At 34.4% G+C, this 26,992-nt stretch overlaps 1 protein-coding gene across 1 annotated transcript; it reads left to right on the plus strand.

Annotated features, from left to right (window-relative positions):
• Positions 1-843: 843 nt before the first annotated feature.
• Positions 844-26,327, plus strand: LOC144437930 (F-box/LRR-repeat protein 5-like). The gene is made up of 9 exons (XM_078126967.1): positions 844-927; positions 5,702-6,040; positions 6,557-6,701; positions 7,306-7,485; positions 8,287-8,576; positions 9,251-9,333; positions 10,056-10,766; positions 12,914-13,149; positions 23,429-26,327. The coding sequence occupies exons 1-8, from the start codon at positions 844-846 to the stop codon at positions 13,140-13,142; spliced, it is 2,061 nt and encodes a 686-aa protein (XP_077983093.1). The 3' UTR covers positions 13,143-13,149; positions 23,429-26,327.
• The last annotated feature ends 665 nt before the right edge of the window (positions 26,328-26,992 follow it).

The following is a 26,992-nucleotide window of genomic DNA, read 5'->3' on the forward strand; positions in this document are numbered from 1 at the left end:
TTTTAACTCTTCTATATAACAATATAATTTTTAGCCTGTGATCTAACTCTTTAGTCCATCAATCTTTAATAATTTTGGACATATTGAAAATGACGTACCGATATTTACAAACATTGAACACCCCAAGACGAATGGAAACGTCTATGCTAATTAAGAATAGTCTCGGTTACTTAGTTAACATTATCTTCAATTACATCCTAGGTTATTAGTTATTGGGGGAATCTTCGGACTAACAAGGGAACTCAAGAGAGGTCTTTAATTTCATTTGTGAATTTGATAATTGACGTAGGATTCTTAGCACCTGTAGAATATTGCATTATGTGGATCATGTCAAAGCATTGCTTTTCTAAAAGAATGACAATAGAACACCTGTTCGCGACCTTTGAACTGAAGTTCAGATAGGTGCATTTCATATCTGTAGACGGAAGTCAAACTGAAATAAAACAAGCTGCAAAATAACGAATGGTTTGCATAAAATTGACACCATCTGTTACGTTGTGTGTTACTGGTAAATTATGAGATACCGAACCCATCAATAAGTAGCGTGTGTGTTCACATCCGCGCGATTCCATGTACATGGCGCTTGGGATTCTGGGAGTGATAGCTAGGTGTATTCCATTTATTGAAGAGGGAATAGCACGCGAATGATGGACTCATTGACTTAGCGTGAAATGAAAGCTTTTAAGTCAAAATTCATATAAGATATTTGAAAATTATGCACAAAATCTAATTTTGTATTCATATTTGATTGCTATAGTACTTATAGTACTTACATGGTTGAAAGTGCTGTCCACCACAAATAGCATATTACGTACAGAAATGAACTCGACCGATGGAGACAAAATGGCGCCTCCTCCCGCAGAAGTCGATGTCTTCTCTATTCCGCACTCAAATATAGTTGAACAGCTCCAAGATTTGACAAGCAAGGTAAGCATATCACCGATGTAATGTTTAATTAGTAATTTTTGATATTATTTTATAGTTAAGGTACTTTATTGAAAGAAGTAATTGGCGATATTTTCAAGTCAAAATCATTCACATTTGACGCAACGTGCATCTACATCATCATGTAAACACTGTGTGTCACTGTGCATCTATCTTTCCATTCCAATCCAAGTACCAGTGAAATATTTAAACTCGACTTTTTTTAATTAACAAGCCAAATGGTATGATCAGCATACTGTGTTTTATTTGAATACGAACTTCACTTTGCCTGTTTACTATAACACAGGTGATTCCAGCTTCAGACAGAAACGCCTGCAAAACTAGTAATGTGGGCGTACGTGCAATAATACACATCGAAATCGTCTAATAACGTCACGACTCACGATCCAACTATGGGTTTTTATACTTCCATGATCCAAAGCTTTCAAGTAAAATCTTTATTATAACATTTTAAAAGACACATGAATGCAACGAGTAGTTTCTATTTGGTAGTCTCTGTTGTCATATCCACTTTACTGCAGTTTTCAGTGGTTCACTTTTGTAACAAATAGTAACATGTTGACCACCAGGCTTTTGGCAATTTCTTGTACATCGAGCTTATGTTTATGATGTAGTCCTGCTTGCAGACGGAGTAAGTCGGGATTCAATTCTGACATTGTCCCTTTCTATCTCTGGTGTAGAATGGGACAATTTCAGAATTGCGTCCTGTCCAATCCAATCCAATCCAATGATTATGGAAAATACACAATTAAACTTTTCCTATTAAAAAACTAAATTCTACATCTTGTCTGTTCATATCATTTCTTGTCAAATGTTTACTTGAGTTGCAAAAAGGACAATATGACTGCAGCGCAGTGTAAACCTGCACAAGGTTTTGCACCCGTGCAATATTGAGATAGTCAATTTGCATGACAAACAGTTGTCAGTTTTGTGGCTGAAGCAAACATTAGACAAGAAATGACAGGTAGAAATAGACATACATGTGTAGCCATAGGTTAAGTTTAGTGATTTGAAGTTTATTTCTGTATTATTTGTAATTGAGATTTTTTACCGAAAATTCTTGTGCAGGAAAACGATGCACAGTCTCGCATTTTCCTTATGGTCAGATCCATAGTGGAGAGTGTCGGAGTGCATATATCCAGAGTAAGTCTTGTCTTACTCTGTGTGCAAGGACCATATATTGTTGCTTGGTTCCAATGTCAGTAGTGTATCTTAGATGCCGTACTTGTGACCTTTACACTCGTATTTGTAAGAATCTAATAAATTACAGTATTTGTAATACCATTGTCTTTGATTTTCAAAGCCTGACAAAGGTATATCAGGCTCAGCAGAATAGTTTAGATTTGTAGGAACACACAATGTACAATAACCAAAGTGTAAATGGTATGTCTTATATTATGTTTGCAAGCAGGAATATATGAATATTACACTACCCTAGGGAAACTTGTTATCTTTTCCCATTTTTGTGTATTGTCAATCAGACTAAGTGACATTATATTATCAAGTATGTATTCTGAAACATGTTGTCATGGGTTACAAGTATCTATGGCAACAATCTATAAATAAATTTTCCATTTTCTAGACATCCGTTATGCAAAGAAATATCAAAATAAGTTAGTCAGTCACACATTATGAAGTTGGTACACTCTTGTACATGTCTTGATAATATATATTAGATGACAAATTAGACCAACAAGCTATATAACACATTCAAGTTGGTAGATTTATGTATTAATTTGTGAAGTATTCAGAATCACTACAATAAAGGAGGAATCTGGTAATCTACACTGTGTCCTGTAGCTTCAACAGTAAGTGTTTTGGTGGAGCATGTCGGTAAATTTTGCCTTGTCATGTCATAATCCTCAACAACAACATGGCAGAGTATGTCATTTAGAAAAACAATTTGTCTACAATATATTGGCTGTTGGTGTGAGTGTGAACACAATGCAAAATTAATTATTTATTCATACATATCAATAACTTGTATGTCTCCAGCAACCAATTTACCCATTAATTAAAAGGGTTGTTGATTTTGCTGGTTAGCACATTATGAATACTGCATGTCATGAATAGTAACAAATTTACCAGATTAACCTCTGATCAGAATACATGTATATAAATGATACAAGAGCATACACTGATGCAGCTTATAGCTTTATAGCATTGACAAGTATATTTTGTTGTAGGTGTTATCAGGGAAACAACTCGCTTTCATTACATACTGATCACATAACTATATTTGTACATGTACATTTTGTATAACATGGAATTGTTTCCCCGATCACTACCATCACAAAATTTAGTCATCAAAGCTATTTTGAATTGACATGTTGATGAGTTCTTGTCACAAATAAAAAGTGCAAATCATTCTGGTTTGTTGACTGATAAACAGTCATTGTTGTCTGTATTAAATATATACAGGTCAGACTTACCCTTGAAATAGATACCTGTGTGTATTTTTATTCTTGCCTGCACATTAGAAAGGTGATTAGGCAAAACACCTGTTCACATGAGATGATTTGAGATAGTGTTGATTACTGTCACATTAGATCTACCCTTTGGTTCTAATCTGAAGCCTTAGATTCGTGGTAAAAAAATACCAAAATTATAGTTTATGTACCAAATACTGATTGTATAAACAAATGTGACTGTGAATAACACAGTGCAATTAAAGTTGTTGTATTCAGTGTGCTCTATAGTATAAATGAAAGCCAAATTTTGTTGTTGTGAGTCAAAATGAGAAAAACTGGCATTTCTTGTGAGTCACCACTTAGTAAGAGATAGTAGAATATCAAAGTTTGGTGCGTCACTAGAAATTGTATACCGACGTCAATATCACGTCAAATTGGCTTAGAGGACACACTGGTTGTATTCTATTGTATGTTACTTTACTGTATTGTACTGTTTGATTGTGTTGTCTACCACACAATCAGTATATATAATATATAGATCCAATGTTGCATGCCCGATTGTAAGCCACATAAATGTAAAGTGATAAAGTGCTTGCAACATTGATGTAAAACAGTATATACTAAATTACCACACTCTAAAGTCAATATCAATTATTCACAGGGATCTCTGATGCAAGTTTTTTTTTTCACTACAAGTAAACTCAAATGTGATATCTTTCACTTTTGTGCTACCTTTAATTATGATTTCAGTGTGACAATATGATAGGAAATAGGAAGAAAAAACAAATAGTTCATGATTGAACCTTAGTTTGATCAAGTCAATGTCATGATTTAGCCAGCAGCTTATAAAGTTAGTGTGTCACAGGCTAACAGTCTATATTCTGTATCGAGGATATGATATGGTAGACATTCAGGCAAAATTGATATATGTTCAGTTGTATAAACATATTGATTTACAAAAGGATCACGTTTTCTGATTGTATTCTGTGAGCATATACATGTCTTGTAAACGTAACCATTACCATGGAATTTCAATATGTGATTTTATCCTGTAGTATACATAATTTAATTGCTATATTTTGTATTTTATGAAAGTTTGAACAAATGACCAGTATAAATGGCATACTTCTATATATAATACCACTTTATCTGTAAGCATCTATATTTGATTGTTGAAACGCAGGGTAAAGGTAAAGTAAGAAATGAAACACAAAGTACAAAAATGTTAGTGTTAATATATAACTTCGAGGAATGACTAGTCCTCACATAGCATCCTGTAGACATACACTGTATCCTGGTAGACAGAAATATTTTATTCTAACATATTTATCCTTCAATCACGTTAACTGGAATAAAAAATATGTCATATCTGAAGAGAGCATGCAAGATAGTAATTTTACAACCTCAGTAGAAATTATGAAACTAAGAAACGATTTTCTGTCTGTGGTTGTATTCAATAATAATTCAATGGATCATAAAAATAAAAGAATACAGTGCTGTAGTAAACAATTAAAGATGTCAGTATTGGGAAGAAATCTTCAGCTGTTTAAATTTTGTCTTGTTTGACCTTCTTACAAGACAATGCAATAAGAGGAAAGTTGGTGATGAGAAACATAAAAAATTAATAGCATGTCCATCATAACATGAATATTTGATGACAGATTACCCAAACTGTTTATGCATCATAAATATAAATAAGCCAATGGGGCATATGCATTTGTCAAGAAATCAATATTAAGTATAAGTATAGATTTCTGTGTATGTAAAGGGTTAATAGACTGTAAGATACTATGTGTGTTGTTCAGCCCTATCACGCTTCTTGTGAGCATATGTGTGTTGTGTAAATGTTAACCGTTACCATTTCGATATATGATTTTATCAGATCAGTGATAGATCAGCTGTTGTGGGCGTGGTCTAATCTCCCCTTTCCCCAAATTAGGGCAGGCTGATACGCCCGGACCAATGACGTCATTACTGTCTACTGATTGACTAGACTGACAGATCAGCCGTTGTGGGCGTGGTCTAATCTCTCCTTTCCCAAAACATTTAGAGCAGGCTGATAAAAGCCGGAACAATGACATCATTTCAGTCCAATTAACACAGACTAGTAAAGGGTTAAACTGCATGATTTTTCAGTAAACAGAGTTGAAATGATTACTAATACAAAATGTAGCACCAAGAGTCATATCCAGTCTGTTATTGTCACTACATCTAGTTCAGTTCTACTTTAGCTGTCATTGTGTAACCCTGTGAAGTGGACAATGTTTGTAAAACTTCCTGCATTGCTGCTATAGCTTCCTAGTAGAGATCTTACTGAATTGGAACATTCTTCTCTGTCTTTCTAGTTGCAGGCAACCAATTTCTCAGACCACACTGCCTGGCAACTGATACTTGACAAGGTGAAGACCACCTTCTCTGACTTCAAAATACATGAAAGGATTGAAAATGAGTGCATCATGCAGAAACTGAAGTGTAGACTGAAGGGACTGAAGATAGAGATTGCAGCAGTGACCAATGTTCACTCAGACAATCATTTGACTGATATGTTAGAGATGGTGGATGATGGCTATCATTTAGATAGAAGTAAGACTGAGGATGACCGTATCAACTTTGGTAGAATGCTGACTAAAGCTCTGAAAGAGTTCACCAAAGACTTCCTGCCTCACTTGAAGGAAGAGGAAGAGGTAAGAAAGTGACATTTCTCAGAGAATAATAATTTATGTGGAACATAGAAGAAAGAAATATGTAATTTTAGATTTGTGTTGCCTGAGGCTGCAGACATGCTGATTTGTAGTGATAACTGTTAGAGTCTTTGACATTTTACACTGAAAGATCCATCATGGTGTACATTCTTTCAATCACATATACAACTTTACATGTGAATAAAGAAGTATACAGAATGACAGTTGCAAACATTTCTGTCTATTGTCATTTGCACATAGTAAAGGACCACAACATTTCATCAATCAGGTTATTCTAGGAGGTCTTTATTCATTACAGACTAACTACATGAATGTCTATACTCCTTAACTTGTTTAAATTGTGTATATATTGCATTGGCAGTCCACTGAATTACCATTATGCTTAATCTTTCGTACCTGTACTTGCTAAATTTGAAAATATGAAGCAGTGGAAATAATTTTTTAAAAAAATTGTATTTGCTGTATTTGAATTCTACATTTCTTTCTTTCTTGTGCCAGGTTTTTCAAGCTTTGTTGATGCAGTATTTCTCATTTGAAGAGCTGAAGAGCATTAAAGCCTTGGTGATAGAAAGACATTGTCAGCTGCATAGTCGTCCTTTTGAGTACCTGAAGTATCTGACAGATACTGCTGAGAAACCTACAGGTATGATGAGTTTCAACCAGGTCTTTGTGGGTTGTTGGTTTTTGAACCTCAGTGTGAGAGATTATTGTGTGTGTGTGTGTGTGCGTGAGCGTGCGCGTGCGCGTGCGGGCATGCATATGTGTGTGTGTGTGTGTAAATGCATGCGTGTGTGCATTTGTGTGTTGGTGATGGGGTTGGGGGTTATCATGTATGGGTTAGAATGTGTTTGCGAGTGTGTTTGTTATTTTGTATATGGCGAGATAGTGGGCATAAATGTTCGTCAATGACTTTTTTTGACTTGGTCAAATGAAAATAGTTTTAATCACAAAAAGTAAAACTCTGCCATTTTATTTCTTATTTAAATACTGTTAATATGTGATTGATCTGTTTATTGACAAATGGTCAAATAATGTATTACATCAAGCAAAACACAATCTTCACCCACATATCACCAGTTTTTCATTGAAAAATAATATAAATTTACCCGATGTCTCCATCACTTCATTGAGGTTGCACTCTAAAATTATTGTACATTTTGTACAAAGTATGGGAATCTAAATTTTACCAGATAGGGCTTCCCAACCCATAGCAAAATCACTGGAAATATCTTCATCTTTTTTTACAGAGGATGATTTTGAAGAAGACAGTAAGTTCTGGCAGTTGCCTCCTGAGATAGTGATAAAGATATTTTCTCATTTGGGACCCAAAGACCTGTGTCGATGTGCCCAAGTTTGCACTAACTGGTCAAAGTTTGCCTTCTCTGGAGTGTTATGGCAGATTCTGCACCTAAGCAGATGGGCGCAAGGTAAACAAATAAATATTAGATTATATAATATTAGAAATATTAGAAAAACATTTTAAAAAATTGAATGTTGGAGATTTACTAACAAAACGTGAAGTGAAATGTTGGTGTAATAGCAGTTTTAGAATAGTGAAAATAAAACATTCATTGAATTTTAGGTATATACCTGGTAAGAATAACCACTAGTAGTCCAAACTAGAAATGTTGGGAAAGAGTTGATTACTGTTTTATCTTTGAAAGGAAGTTTCATGCCCATCAATTGTTTATGTTTTTTCATAGTCACTAGTGATATATTTGAATTTGTTGAGAAGGTGTGCTAATCTTTGTATAAAATTTTCCACTTGCCATGATACTCTCTTAATTCTTAATTTTCACCTAAAAGCAGTACTCTGGTAATTGAGCCTTTGGTTTACAAAGATAAAACAAACTAAAACTATTGTCACAACATGTTTATACGACATTGATATGCTGTTGAATGGACATTGGTTCAATTATATAGTCTCAGTAGGGAGGCATCTCTGAAAGCTGGTTCCATAAATTCGTAGTGTACTGTTTTGGGACTTCCAATGTTTACACGATCTTCATCACAGGGTGATTAGATTCACACAACAGAGGAACTGTTATCACCCACTTGTGTAATCTACCACATTGAACAACAATAATAGTTTTAGTTTGTGTCTATCTTAGTAAACTGAAGCCTCGAATACCAGAGTTGTATATTGTAAAAATGACAGGATTATTGCTTTCCATGTGACAATCAAATTATAGAGTTTTATTACATTATTATACCCATCCATATTGCAGGTATTTGGCAGTTTGGTGTTACTGTGGATGACTACCAAGGTAACCTGTCTGATAGCACACCACTATCCAGTAGTACAGAAGACCTGTATGTAGTCGTAGATGAAGACGCTGATTTTGATGAGTCTGAGGAGAGTGATAACAGTGCTTGTAGTGCTCTAAGTTACACAGCCATGTGTATTCGCAAAGAAGCTAAGATGTTGACAGACATAACTAAGTATCTTATACCATTGATTGGAAATGGTGTACAGAAGGTAGATCTGAGTAGAAGTAAAGGTGTTAACAATGGATTGGTAAGAAAACTAGGATGCATATATACCTCATGTAGTGTCTAGGTAACACATAATAGACAAACTTGGTTTTGTTTTAACCATATAATGGAAGAAGGGTATGTTCAGCACAAAGGTGACAAAATTGGCAATTTATTTTATTTTTATTTTTTTTCCCATTTTTTTTCCTTTTGAAAATGAAATAATTTTGACTGAAAGATTAGTCCTTTAATTGTTATACATAGTATATGAAGGAAGAGATTAGTGGATAAAATTGACTTACTTTTTCCACACCTAAGTGAATTCCTTTTGCAATTATGGTTTCGTGTTATGATTTGTTCTGGTTTGTAGTAACACTAGTCTAAAACATACATTACTTTGACTTGCAAAATCTTGATTTAATATGAAGCATTAGTATGAATTGATGACATATTTTGCTATGAGAACTAGTCAAAAGTACCAAACAAAACATTGCCAACCATTATGCACGTGAAGTGCATGGAGTGGAAGTTATGGTGTCAACCAAGAAATCAAATGTTTTGTTATATTTATGATGCGTCTAGGCGGTAATATTCTATTTCAGGTACCGAGAATTACCAAAGAAAACATGGCCAACCATTACCAGTACATGTACATTTTATCATGGTATACATTTCCTTATTTGGAATCATGACAACCATATTATGTTTCTATTCCAGGTGTACAAAATTATTATCAGTTGTCCAAACTTGAAACATTTGAATCTATCACAAACTAATGTGTCCGATGTTGCATTCAAAGGGTAAGTAATACCAAAATACGTAGAAAGTAGGTTGTTGTAAAAGTTCATGAAATGATAAATCACAACATACAATTATCAAACTCTTATACTTTATCATTCATAGTCATAGCAATATCATGGTGGTTATAGTGATGTTTCAGGAGACCTGCTGATGCTTGGTCAGAGAGACGATATCAAGACATGTTTACGTTTACACAGATGTCAGACTATCCAGAAATCTAGTCGTTGTATGAGGAGAGTCATTCCTGTGTGAATGGGAGAAATCCTCCTTTGGCCCTTCACCGTCATGATACTTACCAAAAAATTACAAATTCTCTGAAAAATTCCAACAAAACCTAACAAACTATAACCTATAACAAACCTAACATACTCAAAGTGTGTTTATCTTTGGTTTGTATCTTTTTCACTATAAAGACTCAATCCGTAAATTGAAATGTGAGAGTGCCCTAACATCAGTGACTCAGGAAGGCATACTGATTTGGAATAAGATCATATAAAGTTGTCTATGCCGGAAGGGGTGGGAATATTGCCGCAACACACTGTTTGAAGAAACTTCATCTTTGGTGACTCAGATATGATGTTATGTCTAATTATCACTTCTGTTTCGAAGACACAGCTAGTATTTTTGTAGTACAAGCCTTAGATGCATTCTAGTGAAATGGATATGTTCAACTTTTCACTTTCAAAGCTGATATCAGTATTCTGTTTGTAATTGTATGTAGGCTTGGTAGAAATGGTGGAGGTAGTCATTTGGAACATCTGGATCTGTCTGGATGCTTGAAGATTACCGACACTACACTGATCAGACTTGCCAAGGCTCTTGGAATGAACCCTCCTCAGATTGAAATGTGTTGCAAGGAAGCCTGCTCCAATAACAACAATAGTAGACATTCATATGATGATGATAATGATGATGATGATGAGGAGGATGCAGATGAGAATATCTGTGTACCCATGGCAACCAGGACATATGATGAGGTTGCTATTGAAGACTGTGATTCAGTGTTAAAGAGATTTAGCAGGTGGAATGTGTGTGATGAAAAACAGCAATATCCTGACTGTTGTAATATTGCAAGAGATGAGTACGACACGTGGGCTTCTGACTCACAGAATCAGGGTACACTTGTAATGTACCCAAGGACGGCCAGCTCATGCTCTTGCTGTGAAAGTGAGAACCGTTCTCAGTATTCTGGACATGACAGCAAGTGGAGTGAGGACAAAATGAGGACTTATCAACTCCAACTTGCATCAGACTGTGATGATGAGAACAGCAGCAATGTTTGCTGCAGACAGTCATTGTCAGATAGCAACAACACAAGGACTAGACGGTGCTCTGGCACTGGAAGCTGCTGCAGTGGTGCTGGCACCACTGAAAGACCATTGGAGTTCTTAGATTTATCCAGCTGCTATCAGATCACTGATGAAGGGTTAAGGTAGGTCAAGGTTCAAAGTTCACAAGTCAGGTAGGTACTTGTGACAGTGTTTATGTAATAGATATCAAAAGTTGAATAGTTAAGGTGGATCAGGATTCAAATGATGAGTTAGGGATTGAAACTACTGGCATATCAGTGTTGAAGAATATATAGTTGGATGCTGAAAATTCCAAATCAAAGTTTAACCAACTTCTTTCAGTTATCTGATGACAGGTTAATGTAGGTCAAAGTTTAAATGTCAAAGTTTATCAAACTGCTTACCAGGGGACTTTGTTCAATAAGGAAATGTCTATGTACCAGTATCAATTCTCAACCCACAAGCTGACAATTTAACTTGTCTTGTTTTGTCCAAGTATCTGCAAATAATGGTAAATAGAAAATTGACATAACTCACAAGAAAGAAAAATGGCAATTACAATTTTGAATGACTGATGAGTGTATGATGAGGGTACATCAGTATTTTTCTTTGGAAGATTCTGTTGTTTTCCGGAGCTGCCCACACTTCACCTGCTGCTATTGAATGTACACATGCATGTTGACCTAATGTTTGAACACATTGCATTGATACTGTAATGAATGACATGAAAAGTAACATCTACGATCTATGATTCTAGTGAGTAAAACTAGGTCACAAATTAATGATCATTGACTATGTATGTAAAAAGTTCACCAAATTCTGGATACAAAACTGGTTTTGCTGACAATGTGTACCAAGACACTTTGTGCCCAGATCATGTATGAAAGGTTACTAGGTCAAATTATATACACAATGTGTACTAGTATCATCAATTGGAAATGAGTTTGTTGCCAATATGCTACTCACTCTTTAGCATTGAACATTTGCTCATAACCACAGACACATTCAGCTAGTTCAGTAGATTTTTGTATATGGCCTGAATAGGATGAAAGCAACAGAAAACAAGTCTGTATTTACCACAACAATGTGCAACAATGAATGAAGATATGTTTCCTGTCTACATGGATTGGCTGATGGTACAATCAGCTGACAAGCTGGAACCAACCGACCAAAGTTTGGTAATGGATCTGATAAATTGAAACCTGACCAACCCATGGTTATAGCAAGATACTATTTGATAATGAATTAAATGACAAATCTATTATAGGCAACCATGCAGTTAGTGTTGTATGTACAAAATCTTGATGGAATGAATTTGTCATAAGGTTTACAGATTTTACAGATCAAATAAAACCTAGCTATGTTTATGTTCTTCAAGTGAAATCACCCACCTAGCTATGTTTATGTTCCTTAAGTGAAACCACCTAGCTATGTTTATGTTCAAGTGAAACCACCTAGCTATGTTTATGTTCTTCAAGTGAAACCACCTAGCTATGTTTATGTTCTTCAAGTGAGACCACCTAACTATTGTTATGTTCAAGTGAAACCACCTAGCTATGTTTACATTCTTCAAGTGAAAACACCTAGCTATGTTTATGTTCTTCAAGTGAAACCACCTAGCTATGTTTATGTTCTTCAAGTGAAACCACCTAGCTATATTAATGTTCTTCAAATGAAACCACCTAGCTATGTTTACGTTCTTCACCTAAAGCTAACTAACCTCTATATCAAAATACACCTGAAGAATAATGGGTTACATTTCAAAACAAATCAACAAGCTTGTGTGTCAAGAACTTGGATCTTGTGGTATTCATCTGATTATAGTAAACCTACAATATATCAAATTAGTCAAGACAGACACCCTCACCCCCACCCTATCCATCAATAGAATGCTATGTCCCAAGTATACATAAAAATAAACAAGAAACCTGCTGGTCATGTGAAGGGTTAGATGACATCGTTATTTGTTATTCTGATTTGTAATCAATTTTAATTATTTCACTCTTCAGTTCATTTGTGAAAGTGTAATATTTTAATTTACCATTGAGTTTTGACTGTAGTACTGTAATAATTAGATTTGAGAGTAGGTTGCAGTATTTCCCACAAAGCCATGTTTTTACAAATGTCTCAGCAGTGAAGTAACAGTAGTCAAACTGTATGTATTATGACCCTTCAACCTTTGACCTCTGACCTGATATGGCAAAGCTGCCTATGTTTTCCTGGATATCTTGGGTTGGGGGTTGGATGTATATGTGTAATCAAATCATTAACTAAATCTTGTTCATTACAGTGTATTAGCTGGCAACGGAGGGTTGCCCAACCTGAGGCACCTGAATTTATCTGGGTGCCTTAATGTCACAGCCATTGGTTTGCAAGAATTAGCCGAGGCCAGTCCAATGTTGGAACATGAGCATTTCTTTTACTGTGATAATATCACAGAAGGACCATTCCAGGAGTCTGCTAGTGGTTGTCAGAATCTGCAATGCAGGAACAAAGTGTGTTGCCGATCTGGAGAATAATATACAGGTACCTGTATGCTAAATTTCTGGCTTTTTGTCAATGAAAACATTAATTTTTGTGTGTGTTTAATTTTTTTTAATTTCATAAGAAGGAAAATGACTATATGTCAAAGACAAAAAAAACACAAGACTAATACAAGCAAACACAGAATCACCTACACGTCAAAATAAGTAAGAAACAGTCCCCATTTTTTATATATTTTCCTAGATGAAGCAATTTGGTTTTCTACTTTATAAATTGAATCAGTAAATATGACTTTAAATCCAGGTATATGTGATAAGGTGTTTGAATATGTACATCTAAAAATAAATTAATGTCCTAGAAGGAAAATGAAATTGAAAAAAAAAAGTGTTTCTTTGTTAAGATAACAGGTTAATTAGTATGCATAACTAAACTAAACCCAATCCCTAACTGAATTCCAAAATAGATCAACACATCTACATTCCCAGAATAAATGACAATAATCTTCATTATCTTAACAAAAGGAATATAACAGTAAATTAGTTAAATCCCAAGTAAATAACTTATTTGTTTGCAGGCTTTTCATGATAAGTTTGTGTTGGAAATTTCTTAACTTCAAATCAATGGTCGACCCATGACAAAGTGTAGATAAGTTATTCCAAGGAAAAACAAAATCCAAGATATGCCAATAATGTATAATATGTGAAGGAAAAACATTAATTTCTTGATAAGCAAAGAAATGATTTGGAAACTCCTTATAAAAGTATGTTAACTTAATTATAACAGTTGTATATCTGAGTAAATAATGTAGCCATCTTTATAACAGGGGAGATAGGGGTTGTCATAAACAGCGCCCTCTAGTGTTCACAGGCTGGGACTAGTTGTGGAAAGGTAGTAGAATGTTGCTGATCACAGTCCCATTCTGATAATGAAATGTTGCATCAACACCTCACTGAAACACTGACAATCCTTGTACACTTTCTTGAGATGTCGCTTTATAGATTGATGTTTCAATGAGTTGATTTTGAAATACCAATTGATTTTCATAATACACACCCACCTTAATAAGTAGTGTATATAGGTATCTATGTCAAACAAATCATTCGCCATCTACACTACTCCCCCTGTTGATGGGAAAACTTATGCTAAGATGCTGGATCCTGATAAAAAATCTAATTGTTAGGCACTGATTAATTTTCATACACGCATCCACCACAGTAAGAAGGGTGTATATATGTATCTATGTCAAACAAATCATTCACCATCTACACTACTTCACCCATGAGGGCGCTGTTGAAAACTTATGCTAAGATGCTGGTTCCTGATAAAAAAATCTAATTGTCAATACATCTCCCTAAGCTTTCAGTATACAATGAAACTAGTGTTATGCAAGAGTGTGCTAATCAAACTAGAAACTCAATAGGTGTTTGTATAACTGCTAAATGAGTTGCTTGTTTGAAGACTGTCTCCAGTCTTTAATAGACATCTTGTGACAGATGTAACTGTAGCATCAAGTTGAATGAACCTTTCTGTTCCATGCTTTTATTGAACTGCATGTATAAAGTAACTTTGATGACAAATATTTCTTTAAATAACTGAAAATATGATAGATGGAAACAAAATGTGGTCATAATTTTTCCTATGTGATGCTGAAAATTTGTTCTTATGCATTAAAATCTATAAAACATACTTATATAAGGAAATAATATTACCTGCTGTGAAATTTTATCCTTTTGCTGTTTCAGTTGTATTTAATTGTAATTCAATAAATGAAAGCAATGAAATGTATGCTTAGTTCTAGGTTGTTTACAGTCACTGTTAGCAGTCAGGGGGAGAAGTGAAGCAATGAAATGTATGCTTAGTTCTAGGTTGTTTACAGTCACTGTTAGCAGTCAGGGGGAGAAGTGAAGCAATGAAATGTATGCTTAGTTCTAGGTTGTTTACAGGCACTGTTCACATTCAGGGGGAGAAGTGAAGCAATGAAATGTATGCTTAGTTCTAGGTTGTTTACAGGCACTGTTCACATTCAGGGGGAGAAGTGAAGCAATGAAATGTATGCTTAGTTCTAGGTTGTTTACAGGCACTGTTCACATTGAGGGGGAGAAGTGAAGCAATGAAATGTATGCTTAGTTCTAGGTTGTTTACAGGCACTGTTCACATTCAGGGGGAGAAGTGAAGCAATGAAATGTATGCTTAGTTCTAGGTTGTTTACAGGCACTGTTCACATTCAGGGGGAGAAGTGAAGCAATGAAATGTATGCTTAGTTCTAGGTTGTTTACAGGCACTGTTCACATTCAGGGGGAGAAGTGAAGCAATGAAATGTATGCTTAGTTCTAGGTTGTTTACAGGCACTGTTAGCAGTCAGGGGGAGAAGTGAAGCAATGAAATGTATGCTTAGTTCTCGGTTGAGACGCATGTGTAGCGCGTTTCTTACAAGAAATAAAATAATAATAATAATAATAATAGTTTACAGGCATGGTTAGCAGTAATGGGGAGAAGTGAGATGTATGCTTAGTCCTAGGTAGTTTACAGGCATGGTTAGCAGTCAGGGGGAGAAACAAAATATAAACTCTGCCAATGATTAACAATAGTATTTTTTAATAATGTATATATTTTAATGTATGTATTGTCCTATGCAAATCCTTGCATCATTTTGTAGTGAGGGTTGTAGTGATATTAAGTAGGATACTGACTTTAGTAAAGAGCTCACCAAACACTATATCTTGGCAACTGATGTTTAAGTAAACTAATATTAGTAATGAGTTTATGAAAGTCAACTACTGTATGGCTTTGAAAGGTACATTGTGTACTGGGAGTCAATGTTTACTGTCTGTTAAATGCTGACATATTTATTAAGTCTTCAGTCCGCTAGGGAAATTAAATGTCTTGTACATCAATGTGGGATTCCTGCTATAAAGTGATAAAACATACACGGCTCTGTTTTCATGATACAAGTGTATTGATCTATATGCCATCCATCAATTCATGGTTTCTTCTGGTGGCTAACATTGTCATAATAACTGTATAAGTTCTTGGTTTCTGGGAAGTCTATGTTATTGTCATAATAACTGTATAAGTTCTTGGTTTCAAGGAAGTCTATGTTATTGTCATAATAACTGTATAAGTCCTTGGTTTCAAGGAAGTCTATGTTATTGTCATAATAAATAACTGTATAAGTTCTTGGTTTCTGGGAAGTCTATGTTATTGTCATAATAACTGTATAAGTTCTTGGTTTCTGGGAAGTCTATGTTATTGTCATAATAAATAACTGTATAAGTTCTTGGTTTCTGAGAAGTCTATGTTATTGTCATAATAACTGTATAAGTCCTTGGTTTCTGAGAAGTCTATGTTATTGTCATAATAACTGTATAAGTCCTTGGTTTCTGAGAAGTCTATGTTATTACACCACAACGATAGCATATTATAAGATTTATAAGTTTAAGCTTGTCTCAGCATTGGGCCTAAGTGTTGAAGTAATTTATTCAATGACATGTAGCAAGTCAAAAGGAAACCATTTATAGGCTGACTAAAGCATGTACTTTATCAAAGATTGTCAATGAGCTGTTTAACATGAAATCTATACTATAATAATCTGAAGCCAGGACTTGTAAAATCCAGACTATGTTAGGTGTTATGATGGAAATTTTACAGGGATTAAATTTCTTTATTTGAAAACTTGGAATTTATAAGTCCGGATTTTGTTTAGATGACAGAAGGCATGTTCTTTTAGGCTAGAGCAAATTAAAAATACAAATTTTATTCTGCACCCCCCCCCCCCTTCATTCCTTTACCAGCTCAATGTCTAGCATGTTCCACTATTCTGCCCATATATTTGTCATATTTCAATTCATTATTTCACATACACATGCCTTTCTTATAGTGCTTTCCTTTCAGTAGAGCTAAAAATACACATGTTCTGAGTATAGTGTATACTTATTTCTTCTACAAATAGTGTCTCCATCTATCAAATATTCATATACTTCATACACTGACAAAGTATAAATTTTACTTTTCACAAATTTCTTTTCATTGAACTCATCAAAAGCTTATCATTGATTATTAATAGTTGGAAATAGAAGTAATTGATAGTTAGAAATAAATTGAAATGTACCTCTGAGTCAGTATTGAAAATATATGGTTGAAGTACTATAACATGAAACTGTATTTTATCATGAATTATTAAAAAGTGGCACTAAATCTTGTAAAATGACTAATAATTTACATTTGAGAGATCGATACAGGGATCAAAGTGTATGGATGATTTACGAATCTCATGAAACTGTCAAATATTTGCCCTGAAGGTATACTGTCTATGTGAATACATGAATCGTATAGAGAAAACTGTGTTGATAATATAAAATGGTGGTATTGGTATGATGACAGGTATCATGTCTAGTCTAGTGATATCCGTGGCATCGAATCTCGACATCAAGATAATTCAATACCATGGATAACATCTAGAGTATGTTGTGTCAAACTGATGACTAGTTATTTGACACAAAACTCACATTATAAGGATGGTCCACACCGTGTGGAATGTCAATGATTTTCATGGATTCAATAAGTTTTTTACTGGAAAAAAAATTGACTATTTTCCTTGGATTCTCTTGTCAGTTGTTTGATTAAAATCCTGTGTGTAGGAAGTTTAAGTGTAAAGTATTTCCCCCCTTAAATTTAAATAATGAAAAAGCGTGGCAGGGAAATGAATGAAAATAAAAGCAAAGCAAATAGTATTTAGTAGCTATTCATGTTCTAGCATTGTCATGGTTACATTTTGTCTGTAGACTCCAAATTGTCTGTATATCTACACATAGCATACACACTGTAGTTTATATATTACCTATATCTACACATAGCATACACACTGTAGTTTATATATTACCTATATCTACACATAGCATACACACTGTAGTTTATATTTTACCTGATACTGAGATTAAATTGGCTCAAGGGGATTTTTACTCCTGAGCAGTTTACAAAAAATACTTGTATAAAATAATGATTTAACTGATGTATAATATTGATGTCAATGCATTGGAATTATCCTGTACTGTTCACACAGTAAGTGGCACAATATGTAGTGTACATCAGTTCCAGGTAGAAGTAACAGGTACATTGTAGTACAAATAATTGCCCATAAAATTGTATAAACTCAGCTGTTATGCTGATTATGTAGTGTACATCAGTTCCAGGTAGAAGTAACAGGTACATTTTAGTACAAATAATTGCCCATAAAATTATATAAACCCAGCTGTTATGTGCTTTAACACCAAACTTTGCATTGTGACCACCCAGCAAACCGACATGTATTGTGCTGAAATCTTTTTATCATCTATTCAGAGATCTGTTTGGAAATTTTTATTTCTGGACTTTATAGGTCAGAATTTAACTTTATTATGAATAGAGACTTTGTCTGGAATCTGTTCTTTATTAACCAACTGAATATAAGAATTAAATTATGCTGAAATATGATGAGAATTTATCAAGTGTTGGTCAAAGTGTTTGTGTACAAGTTGTGTGTTTGAATTCTAAGTGAGAGTGGCTTTTTGAATGGAGCTCTATACTGTCATGGGAGTTGAAACTGAATGAGTTTGTCAACAAAGTAAAAACAAATATTGGAACAAAGGAAAATAAATTAACCTGTTACAGGAGGAGTGTGTGGGTTACCAGAAAAGGAAGAAGGGTGTACAAAATTTTAAAGTGTTTGTACTATGTCAACAGAGATGTACAATGTAAATCTCAACTTTCATACATTCCTTCAAAATCTATGTTCATAGGTCATTGACATCATAACAAAGTAGCTTGAATGCCAAACTGCCCTGCATTGTCAAATTAGCATGGTCTCAGTCTACAACTTACAAGGTCCCAGTATTCTTCTTTTGTTCTTTTCTTCCTCCCCTTTTCCTTCCCTCCCTTATTCTCCCTTTCCTCCCCATTTCCTTCCCTCCCTTATTCTCCCTTTCCTCCCCTTTTCCTTCCCTCCCTTATTCTCCCTTTCCTTCCCTTTTCCCTTCCCTTTCCTCCTCTCCATTTCCTCTCATATTTTCCTGACCCCTCCCTATTCTCACTTCCCTCCCCTATTCTCTGTTCCCTCCCTATTCTCTCTTCCCTCCCTCTTCTCTCTCCTCTCACTTACTCTCCCTCACCATTTCCTTCCCTCCCATATTCTCCCTTCCCTCCCAATTCTCTCTCCCCTCCCTTACTCTCCCTCCCCTTTTCCTTCCTACCCCAATTCTCCCTCTCCTCCCCTTCCCTCCCTTAAAAGGCTATTCTTCCTCCCCTGTTCTCCCTCCATATCCTTTTGAAAGGGGTTTTGCTATTGCTCCATGCACAAATTCACTGAATACATACTGCAGTAGTAAAATTATTGCCCACTTTAACCATTGGCATCGTTTGGTTTTGATATTGCCCCAGTCACCAATTTACAAACAGATACTACACTGTAACTACAATAACTTACTGCCTACTTTAACCATGGGCATCATTATGCCATCAATTCCGAATTTTTCAACAGAGGGCTTTAAAATAAAAAATTGTGGATAACGTGAAATCTAATAAGATTTAGAAGTTTACACATTATTTTACTAAAAGGAAATCACAGTTAATAAAACTTTGACTTTATAACAAAATAATGTTACATATTTTGACTATTGTATAATAATATTAAGTGTCCCAACACTACAAATAAATGTCACTTTATTTAACAGTATAGAACTTTACTCTGACTAGTATTTGTTGTATTTACCAATGTTTTGTGTGGTTTTTTTTCACAAAATAATAGACCATGAAGGTAATGCAGTGTTCCATGACTTGATGTATAGTCAATGTCCATATTTAGATTGAGGTCTTTACAGGTGAATTGATGTCACAAAAGTGGCAGTTCCACTCTGTTTCCAGTCAACAGACACAATGTTTGTGTAAAAGGTTGTTGTTTTTCCCCCAGACAAAATGTATGTCTATCCACCATGGCAATGCATTAGTGGCAGTATTATTGTTATTATGAAGAAGAAATAACAAAATGGAAGGGATTTAGGGTTGCAGTAGACATCACACAAAATGTGTATTAGAGACAAGCGAGCAGGTTGAAAAAAAGGCAAACAGATTTCTTGTGGAGAGTGCCCCCTACAGTTGTGATTTGGTAATGTTTGTTGTAGTTGGTCTACAATGCCTAGCATGCCTGTCTGCACAGATGTACAACAAGGCCTTATCTGTTGAAAGTACTCTGTAAGGAATAATTACCTGAATAGAATAAGAACCCAAGTCAGTTTAATCAGCCCTCAAGTCACTACTTATACTGCACATGAAATTGTCCGGTACAAGTAGCATTGTACAGATAACATGAAATGTATTTTCCATATCTGTTGTGTTATACTGTTTTATCACAAATATACAATACAAAACCAGATTCCCAATAGAACAGAAATTTGTATTATTGCTGTATTTTAGCTCAATACGTTTTATGTATGTCTAAAAAGACAAAATGGAGATCTGATTACAAACAGTAGGATATCCAATTACGACTGTACTTTGTGTGTTGCTATGTCTTTGGATAGGAGAAGCTAATAAATTGAGTTTTATATGAATTCATTACATTCTGCTAAAGCTTTAAAACATTTCTAAATGTACAATTTCCTATACACTCAGTCTGTTTGAGAACGCTTTACTCTGGTAATGAAGAGGGGAATGTAGTAAAATATATAGTTTCCTATGCATTGACTGTTTTTGCTATGACTGTAAAAAACTTGTAACAGCAGGGAATCTAGTATAATTTCCAATACACTCAGTGTTTTTGTAAAGGCTTTATTATCTCTGTACAGAGAGGGGAATGCAGTGAAATACATACTTTCCGATATACAGTCACTTTCTTTCTAGAGGTTCAAAACCCTGGTAATAGAAGGTGTAGATTTGTCAAATACTAAATTTCCTATACATTCATTGTTGTTTTTTCTAATGCTTTAAAACCCTGTTAAGAAAGAGATAGGGTGAGTGAAATCTAGTGAATGTACATATGTACAAATGTATTATATATAGTTTCTTGTACATTTCATCATACTGTGATTTGAGTTAAGAACATTGGTGAAATGTCTTGAGAACTGAAAGTGATTTGATCTTTTCATCACCAAAGCAAACACACAAACTTTATTTGGTTTAAGAATCTTTAGAATAGAGCTAGGAGAATCAGGTAAAATTCATACCATTCTAATATAATAATATTTTGTAGTTAATTTTCCAATTCCAAGATGCATTGTGCAAGACATCATTGCTTGTATTCATATGTTTATGCTCGTTTTGTCTTTATTACATTTGAAATAACATGTCCATCATAGAAAGACATGCTGACCTCTGTAATAAATTGTAAGTGATTTATAGAACACAGACTAAACACCATCAATGATGGAAAGTCTTTCTGTAAAATCCATTGTATGGTCAGGTGACAACCATTACTATCACCCAGAATAGTGTGTACAAAGTACCCTGAGCCTATATGAGTGATGGTGTGTTGTGTTGTGAGATCATGATGTGTGATGCATCTTGGAACTGACAACTGGGCTATAAAATCAGCACTTTGATGGGGAGGTTAATCATGTAAAATTGGTACAGTTGTAATACATTGGAACTGACAACTGGTCTATAAAATCAGCACGTTGGTGGGGAGGTTAATCATGTAAAATTGCTACAGTTGTAATACATTGGAACTGACAACTGGTCTATAAAATCAGCACGTTGGTGGGGAGGTTAATCATGTAAAATTGCTACAGTTGTAATACATTGGAACTGACAACTGGTCTATAAAATCAGCACGTTGGTGGGGAGGTTAATCATGTAAAATTGATACAGTTGTAATACATTGAGAATAGTATTTTAGTAGTGTAATCTGAAACTATAAATGCTGTGAACTTTGGTATAGATTTGATATAACCTTAGTATTATCCTGCTTATATTGCTACTCACACAATGAAAGTAAGTCCAGTGAATACTTCTAGATGTGTTTTTGAAAAACCAAAATGTAAAGATTGATAGATCAGAGAGGACTCCAACATTGTTACTGTGATTGTAGATTGACATGATAACAGTGACTGGAAGTTGATGATAAACTGAAGATTTAAAAATCAATTGTGTAGCTGCCTCAATTGTAGTAAACAATTCAATGTACATAAGTTTGACTTTGAGTTCCCTGTGTATTTACCCAGGTGTATTTGTCAATAGTGGTATTACAAATGTAGGTAAAATCAACCTATGTTCCCAAAATGTTACCATGGTTACACCAAAATTAACAATGTAAAAGTTGACCTGATTTGCCATTCTTTTCTACCAAGGTCATTTGTTAAAATCATTGAAAGTGTGATTCCTAAGATTAAATACATGACTGTGTGTGTAATACATGTATATAAGGAAGTAGACATCAGCCTATCAATCAACAACTACACATATATGTGTTTCAGATAATTATAGGGGGTGACAACTTGATGTGATCTCTGTCAAAGATAAACATTATCATTGAATTTAAGTGACATAATATTGACTTGGAGTGGTAAACACACCCCCTTATTAAATACACTACAATTAATACAGTGACAGAAATTTCCTCACTTGTTCAGTAAAAGTTTGTCTTCATGGACTACTAATAGTTGATTGTCAGTAAGTAATGTAGTTAGCCATTGTACCATGCCAAACGTTATTTGAATCACCTGTAATTAATTTTACTTTTGAGACAACAGTTTTTTTACAGCACTGCCCAGAAGTTTAGTATGAAGTAGAATCTATGGGGAGTGAGATTCTCTTGTGTTTTAGTTCTGTTGCCATGGAAGTAGTGTCTGACTGCATAGGAAAAGCTTAAGGTTGAACAGTTACTTTCCTTGCCTTCTATTCTTAAAAACCCACTAAAATGCCATTCAAAGTTTTGCCTGTGTTGGGACCAAAGAACCATGCAGTGAAAAGATCTAATCAGAAATCGACCAAACCAGACATATTTCTCGCAAGGAGCTACATTTCTTCTATAAATACATCACACTTTGATACCTTTAAATTACTTCCATCTGTGATGAAATGCCGACAGATAACCCAGTGACTCATAGTAACAAATCAAGTGATGACATAGTCACCAGAGATCGTAATCCCCAGACTGGACACAGAACCCATCCACTATCAATACCCCTGTTAACATTGAGGGGCTAATACAGGTTATCTCTAACTCAATACATCATGTGTTGAAGTACATTATTTCAGACCTCCACACACCATGGAGGTAATGGTTTATGTATGCTTGATAAAGTCTTAAGTAGCTCAATTATTCTTTGTTGTTCTTTTCTTATCTCATTTGCAGACTGATTTGTAAAGTCCCTGGACAATGGTACTTAGCAGATGTTAAGGAACGAACACTCAACCCTTCGCCTCACAGTTGATTGCATCAAGTTAAGCGTGAATGTTTGTAACTGCAAAGCATTACTAGATAAATTTAATATGCTATTAAGTAATAGTCAATGATTTATATAGTATTTCTAATATTTGCTAAAGTTATATTTTGTTTTTACAAAATAAAGATTTGTGTTAGCTATATACTACAGCGAATACAGACTTGATAATTCACAATGTACTTCATTAGACACATAATCTAGTCTTAGATGTTCCGATGTTTTTCAGTGTTTGTTAGCTTGTTTTGTTTTTTGCAGTATCCTGTATGTTGTCAGCACACAGGGGAAGAGATAAAGTCAGCTAATTGGCTGGATGTAGCATTTACACACAGATTTGTCCTTGGGTATTCTTGAGGTTTTTTTGCCATTCACCTCCCACCTAGATGATATGTTTATGCCAAGTTCATTTCCTATCACAGGCACTCAATCAATGTGTATGATTTAAAAAAAAAAATATGTATGTAAATAAGTCTTATGTACATACAATACATTTTTTTTCTACACATTGATTTGAGTGCCTGTGTTTCCTATACTTTACAATATTGTTTGTCAGTGAAATCATGTATGTGTATTGATGCACAGACACAAATATTGGATAAATAAAAAGTATCAAAGACCTACTGTGACCATAGTATTTCTATGAAACCTTGTTTGGATGTTGTGCTTAGAAGGTATTTGTGACTATCTGTATCATACACACACTTTTCATTCACAAATGATAAGAAAGTTGACAACACATCCAAACCAAAACATAACTTTACATCAAGTTAATTTATGAAATAGTTCTGATCGTATAAAGATGAATGTCCAGAGAGTGATACAATGCTGTTGTTGGTTTTCAACCATTTCCTATCAAAATGTCACTGTGGAAACATTTCCCACATCAGGCCAATAATTTTATGTTCAATATTATTACAAATATGAGCAAAGGATCTTCAAAGGTTGTCATGAAATAGGAAATAGTCCAGTGTCAGATCCCAACTCCTCCTCTGACCTCAGCATGATAACACAAACTCATTTCACAAGTAAGGGAGGGAATGCTAGTGGTCCCACATTGGAAGACTCTTCTTTAGCTGATTTCTATAACCAAACCAAGCATAGCCATGGAACTTTCCTTCCTAGGTTTACCAATAAAGGTTGTCAGGAACAAAACAAAAATAAATAGCACAATTTATAGCTGGTTTGATATATTAGACCACCAAGTTGTTAATTAGTCTTCATATAGAAGCCACACTAGAACAAGCAGCATGTAAGCCGAGGTCAGGATTCATTTTGATAAGGGTTGAATTGTTGTGTAGTGTATGAAATAAACTATGGGTGATTCACTGTAAAGTAAACACTTCGTTGTGAGGGATGACAGTAGTAGTTTAACATGGTAATAAATCAAAGTCACTTGCCCAAAACACAACTGAAGTTTTGACCTAGAAACTACTATAGAAATATGATATATACCAGTGTGTTTTTGCTAAGTTTTTTTGAACGTTGTTTTTAAGAAAAGTGAAATGTGGTTGAATCAAACAAACATCAAGCAAACCAGTGGATGTGATATCTCACTGTCTGTTACCATAGAAACTGTAGAAGTAATATGAAACAAACCATGGCTCTTTTTGCCAAGATTTGAGAACGTTGTATCAGAGAGGGGAGAACTGTACTCTGAGAGTGGGGAGAACCGTTATATCAGAGTGGGGAAATCTGGTAAAATAGTACATGTTTTCATGTTCACCTATGCATGGAGAACAAAAAAAAAAGAATATAAAAGCATACAGAACTTGATGTTGAGAATTTCTTACAACTAAACGAGAAAATTTGTATAAAATTCTGTATCGTAATTATTGGTCGTGAACAGCAATTTGTCATGTACTTTGCCTAACTACCCGATAAATACTGGTTACAAATCTATCAACAATTTGACAATTTATGTAGTGCTGATGACAGATGACAACAGTTATGTGACATTTTCACATTAAAACATCAGTCTTTGTTTAGTATTGATTTTTAAAAGTAGTCACAGTGAACCAAACAGTTCAGTTTAATCTCAAAATATTCTCTCTTCTGTCATCATCATATTGTAGCTCTCACCTCCTTACTTTGAAAGGTTCAACCACTGCTGATGACTCTTGGAAGAAAACTTCTGAGTAAAAATTGAATGAGGCTATATATGAGAAATGCGTAGGTGATAGATAAATTATCAGTGAAAAAAAGATGGCATAGTGACTTTAATTAAAGATTTATACAACGTGACAAGGTATCAACACTCTAATGAAATGTTCATTCTTTTATTTCATATATGGAAGAAACTAGTAAAATTGAACGAAAAATTGAACTAGTACCATACCAAAACATGTCTGCTGAATATTTGGACTTAATATTGAATGAGTCATTTCACCACAGTTTTGTTTCAGCGACTTTATTTTATATTCAGTCTCATTTCTCTTAAAATTTTCTTATTCTTAAATTTTCTACATAGGTATATCTGATATGCCACCCACGTCATATTTCTCTTTTTCCCGTTGTATCGATTTTAACATCCCTTCCTGATAAATGTGAATTGTATCAATAAATAATCATATTTTTCATCATATAAATTTTTGCTTGAAGCAGCTTTATTCCCAAAGACCAGAGACTATATTGATTTGTATGATTAGCGTATTGATTGCATTGCCATAGCAACATATCCTGGTGACAAACAATTTGATTTCAGGAGCACATGATCTCAGATTGATTGGTTTTCTTGAATATATTCATTGTAAAGTTTATTCCAGAGGTTATAATTTCTTAAACAGAATTGTCATTACCTCCAAGCTATTAAAAAGAGACTTCTTCAAAGCTGTTGAAAAACTACATAGTCCTTTGGTATTAAAAGGTAAGAATGAGATTCACAAGCTACAGGTATCAAGATAGTGCTGTTTTCCTAGCTAATTTAAAACTTTTCAGTTCTTATCCCCAATTCTTAATATTGCTTACAAATTTCATCAATTTCAGAAACCCATATTGTAAGGTTTTTAAACGTTTTCAAGTAGATTATGACAAACAGATTTTGAATTTCTGAGGTCTGATATTAGTATAACTTATAGCCATACTATTGCTGTTCATTTTAACTGATTGCCTGTCTCCTTCCATTCAGTACTGTTTTCTATGTAGCCTAGTTGTTTTGTTATCAAAAATAGTCTCGTTTCCAATGTATCAAATTCAACATGATATAGTCCAAAAGAACTGCTGAAAAATCAATAACTAATCAATATTGTTATATTTACTCTGTGTCTTACGACCTAGCAGAGGTCGTGGTGTTTACACAGTACCTACAGATACTGGTAATATAGTCTTGTTATATTGATTATTGTAATGTCTGTTGAAATACTTTAGATAAAAACTTACTGTGGGGTTCACTCACCTGTATGGTACAAATATTTCACACTCCTATGTAACTATGAATGATATCAGATGACAAAATTAATTTTGAAAAGTATGAATCTCTC

This window comes from Glandiceps talaboti, chromosome 1 (assembly GCF_964340395.1).
Source record: "Glandiceps talaboti chromosome 1, keGlaTala1.1, whole genome shotgun sequence".
NCBI classification, from domain to species: domain Eukaryota; kingdom Metazoa; phylum Hemichordata; class Enteropneusta; family Spengelidae; genus Glandiceps; species Glandiceps talaboti.

What these genes read in the sequence shown, in the direction of transcription:
- LOC144437930 (XM_078126967.1), top strand. Translation starts at nt 844, where the DNA reads ATGGCGCCTCCTCCCGCAGAAGTCGATGTCTTCTCTATTCCGCACTCA. An exon ending in ACTTGAAGGAAGAGGAAGAG is followed by an intron (nt 6,041 to 6,556) that starts GTAAGAAAGTGA and finishes TTCTTGTGCCAG; the next exon opens with GTTTTTCAAGCTTTGTTGAT. An exon ending in CCTAAGCAGATGGGCGCAAG is followed by an intron (nt 7,486 to 8,286) that starts GTAAACAAATAA and finishes TCCATATTGCAG; the next exon opens with GTATTTGGCAGTTTGGTGTT.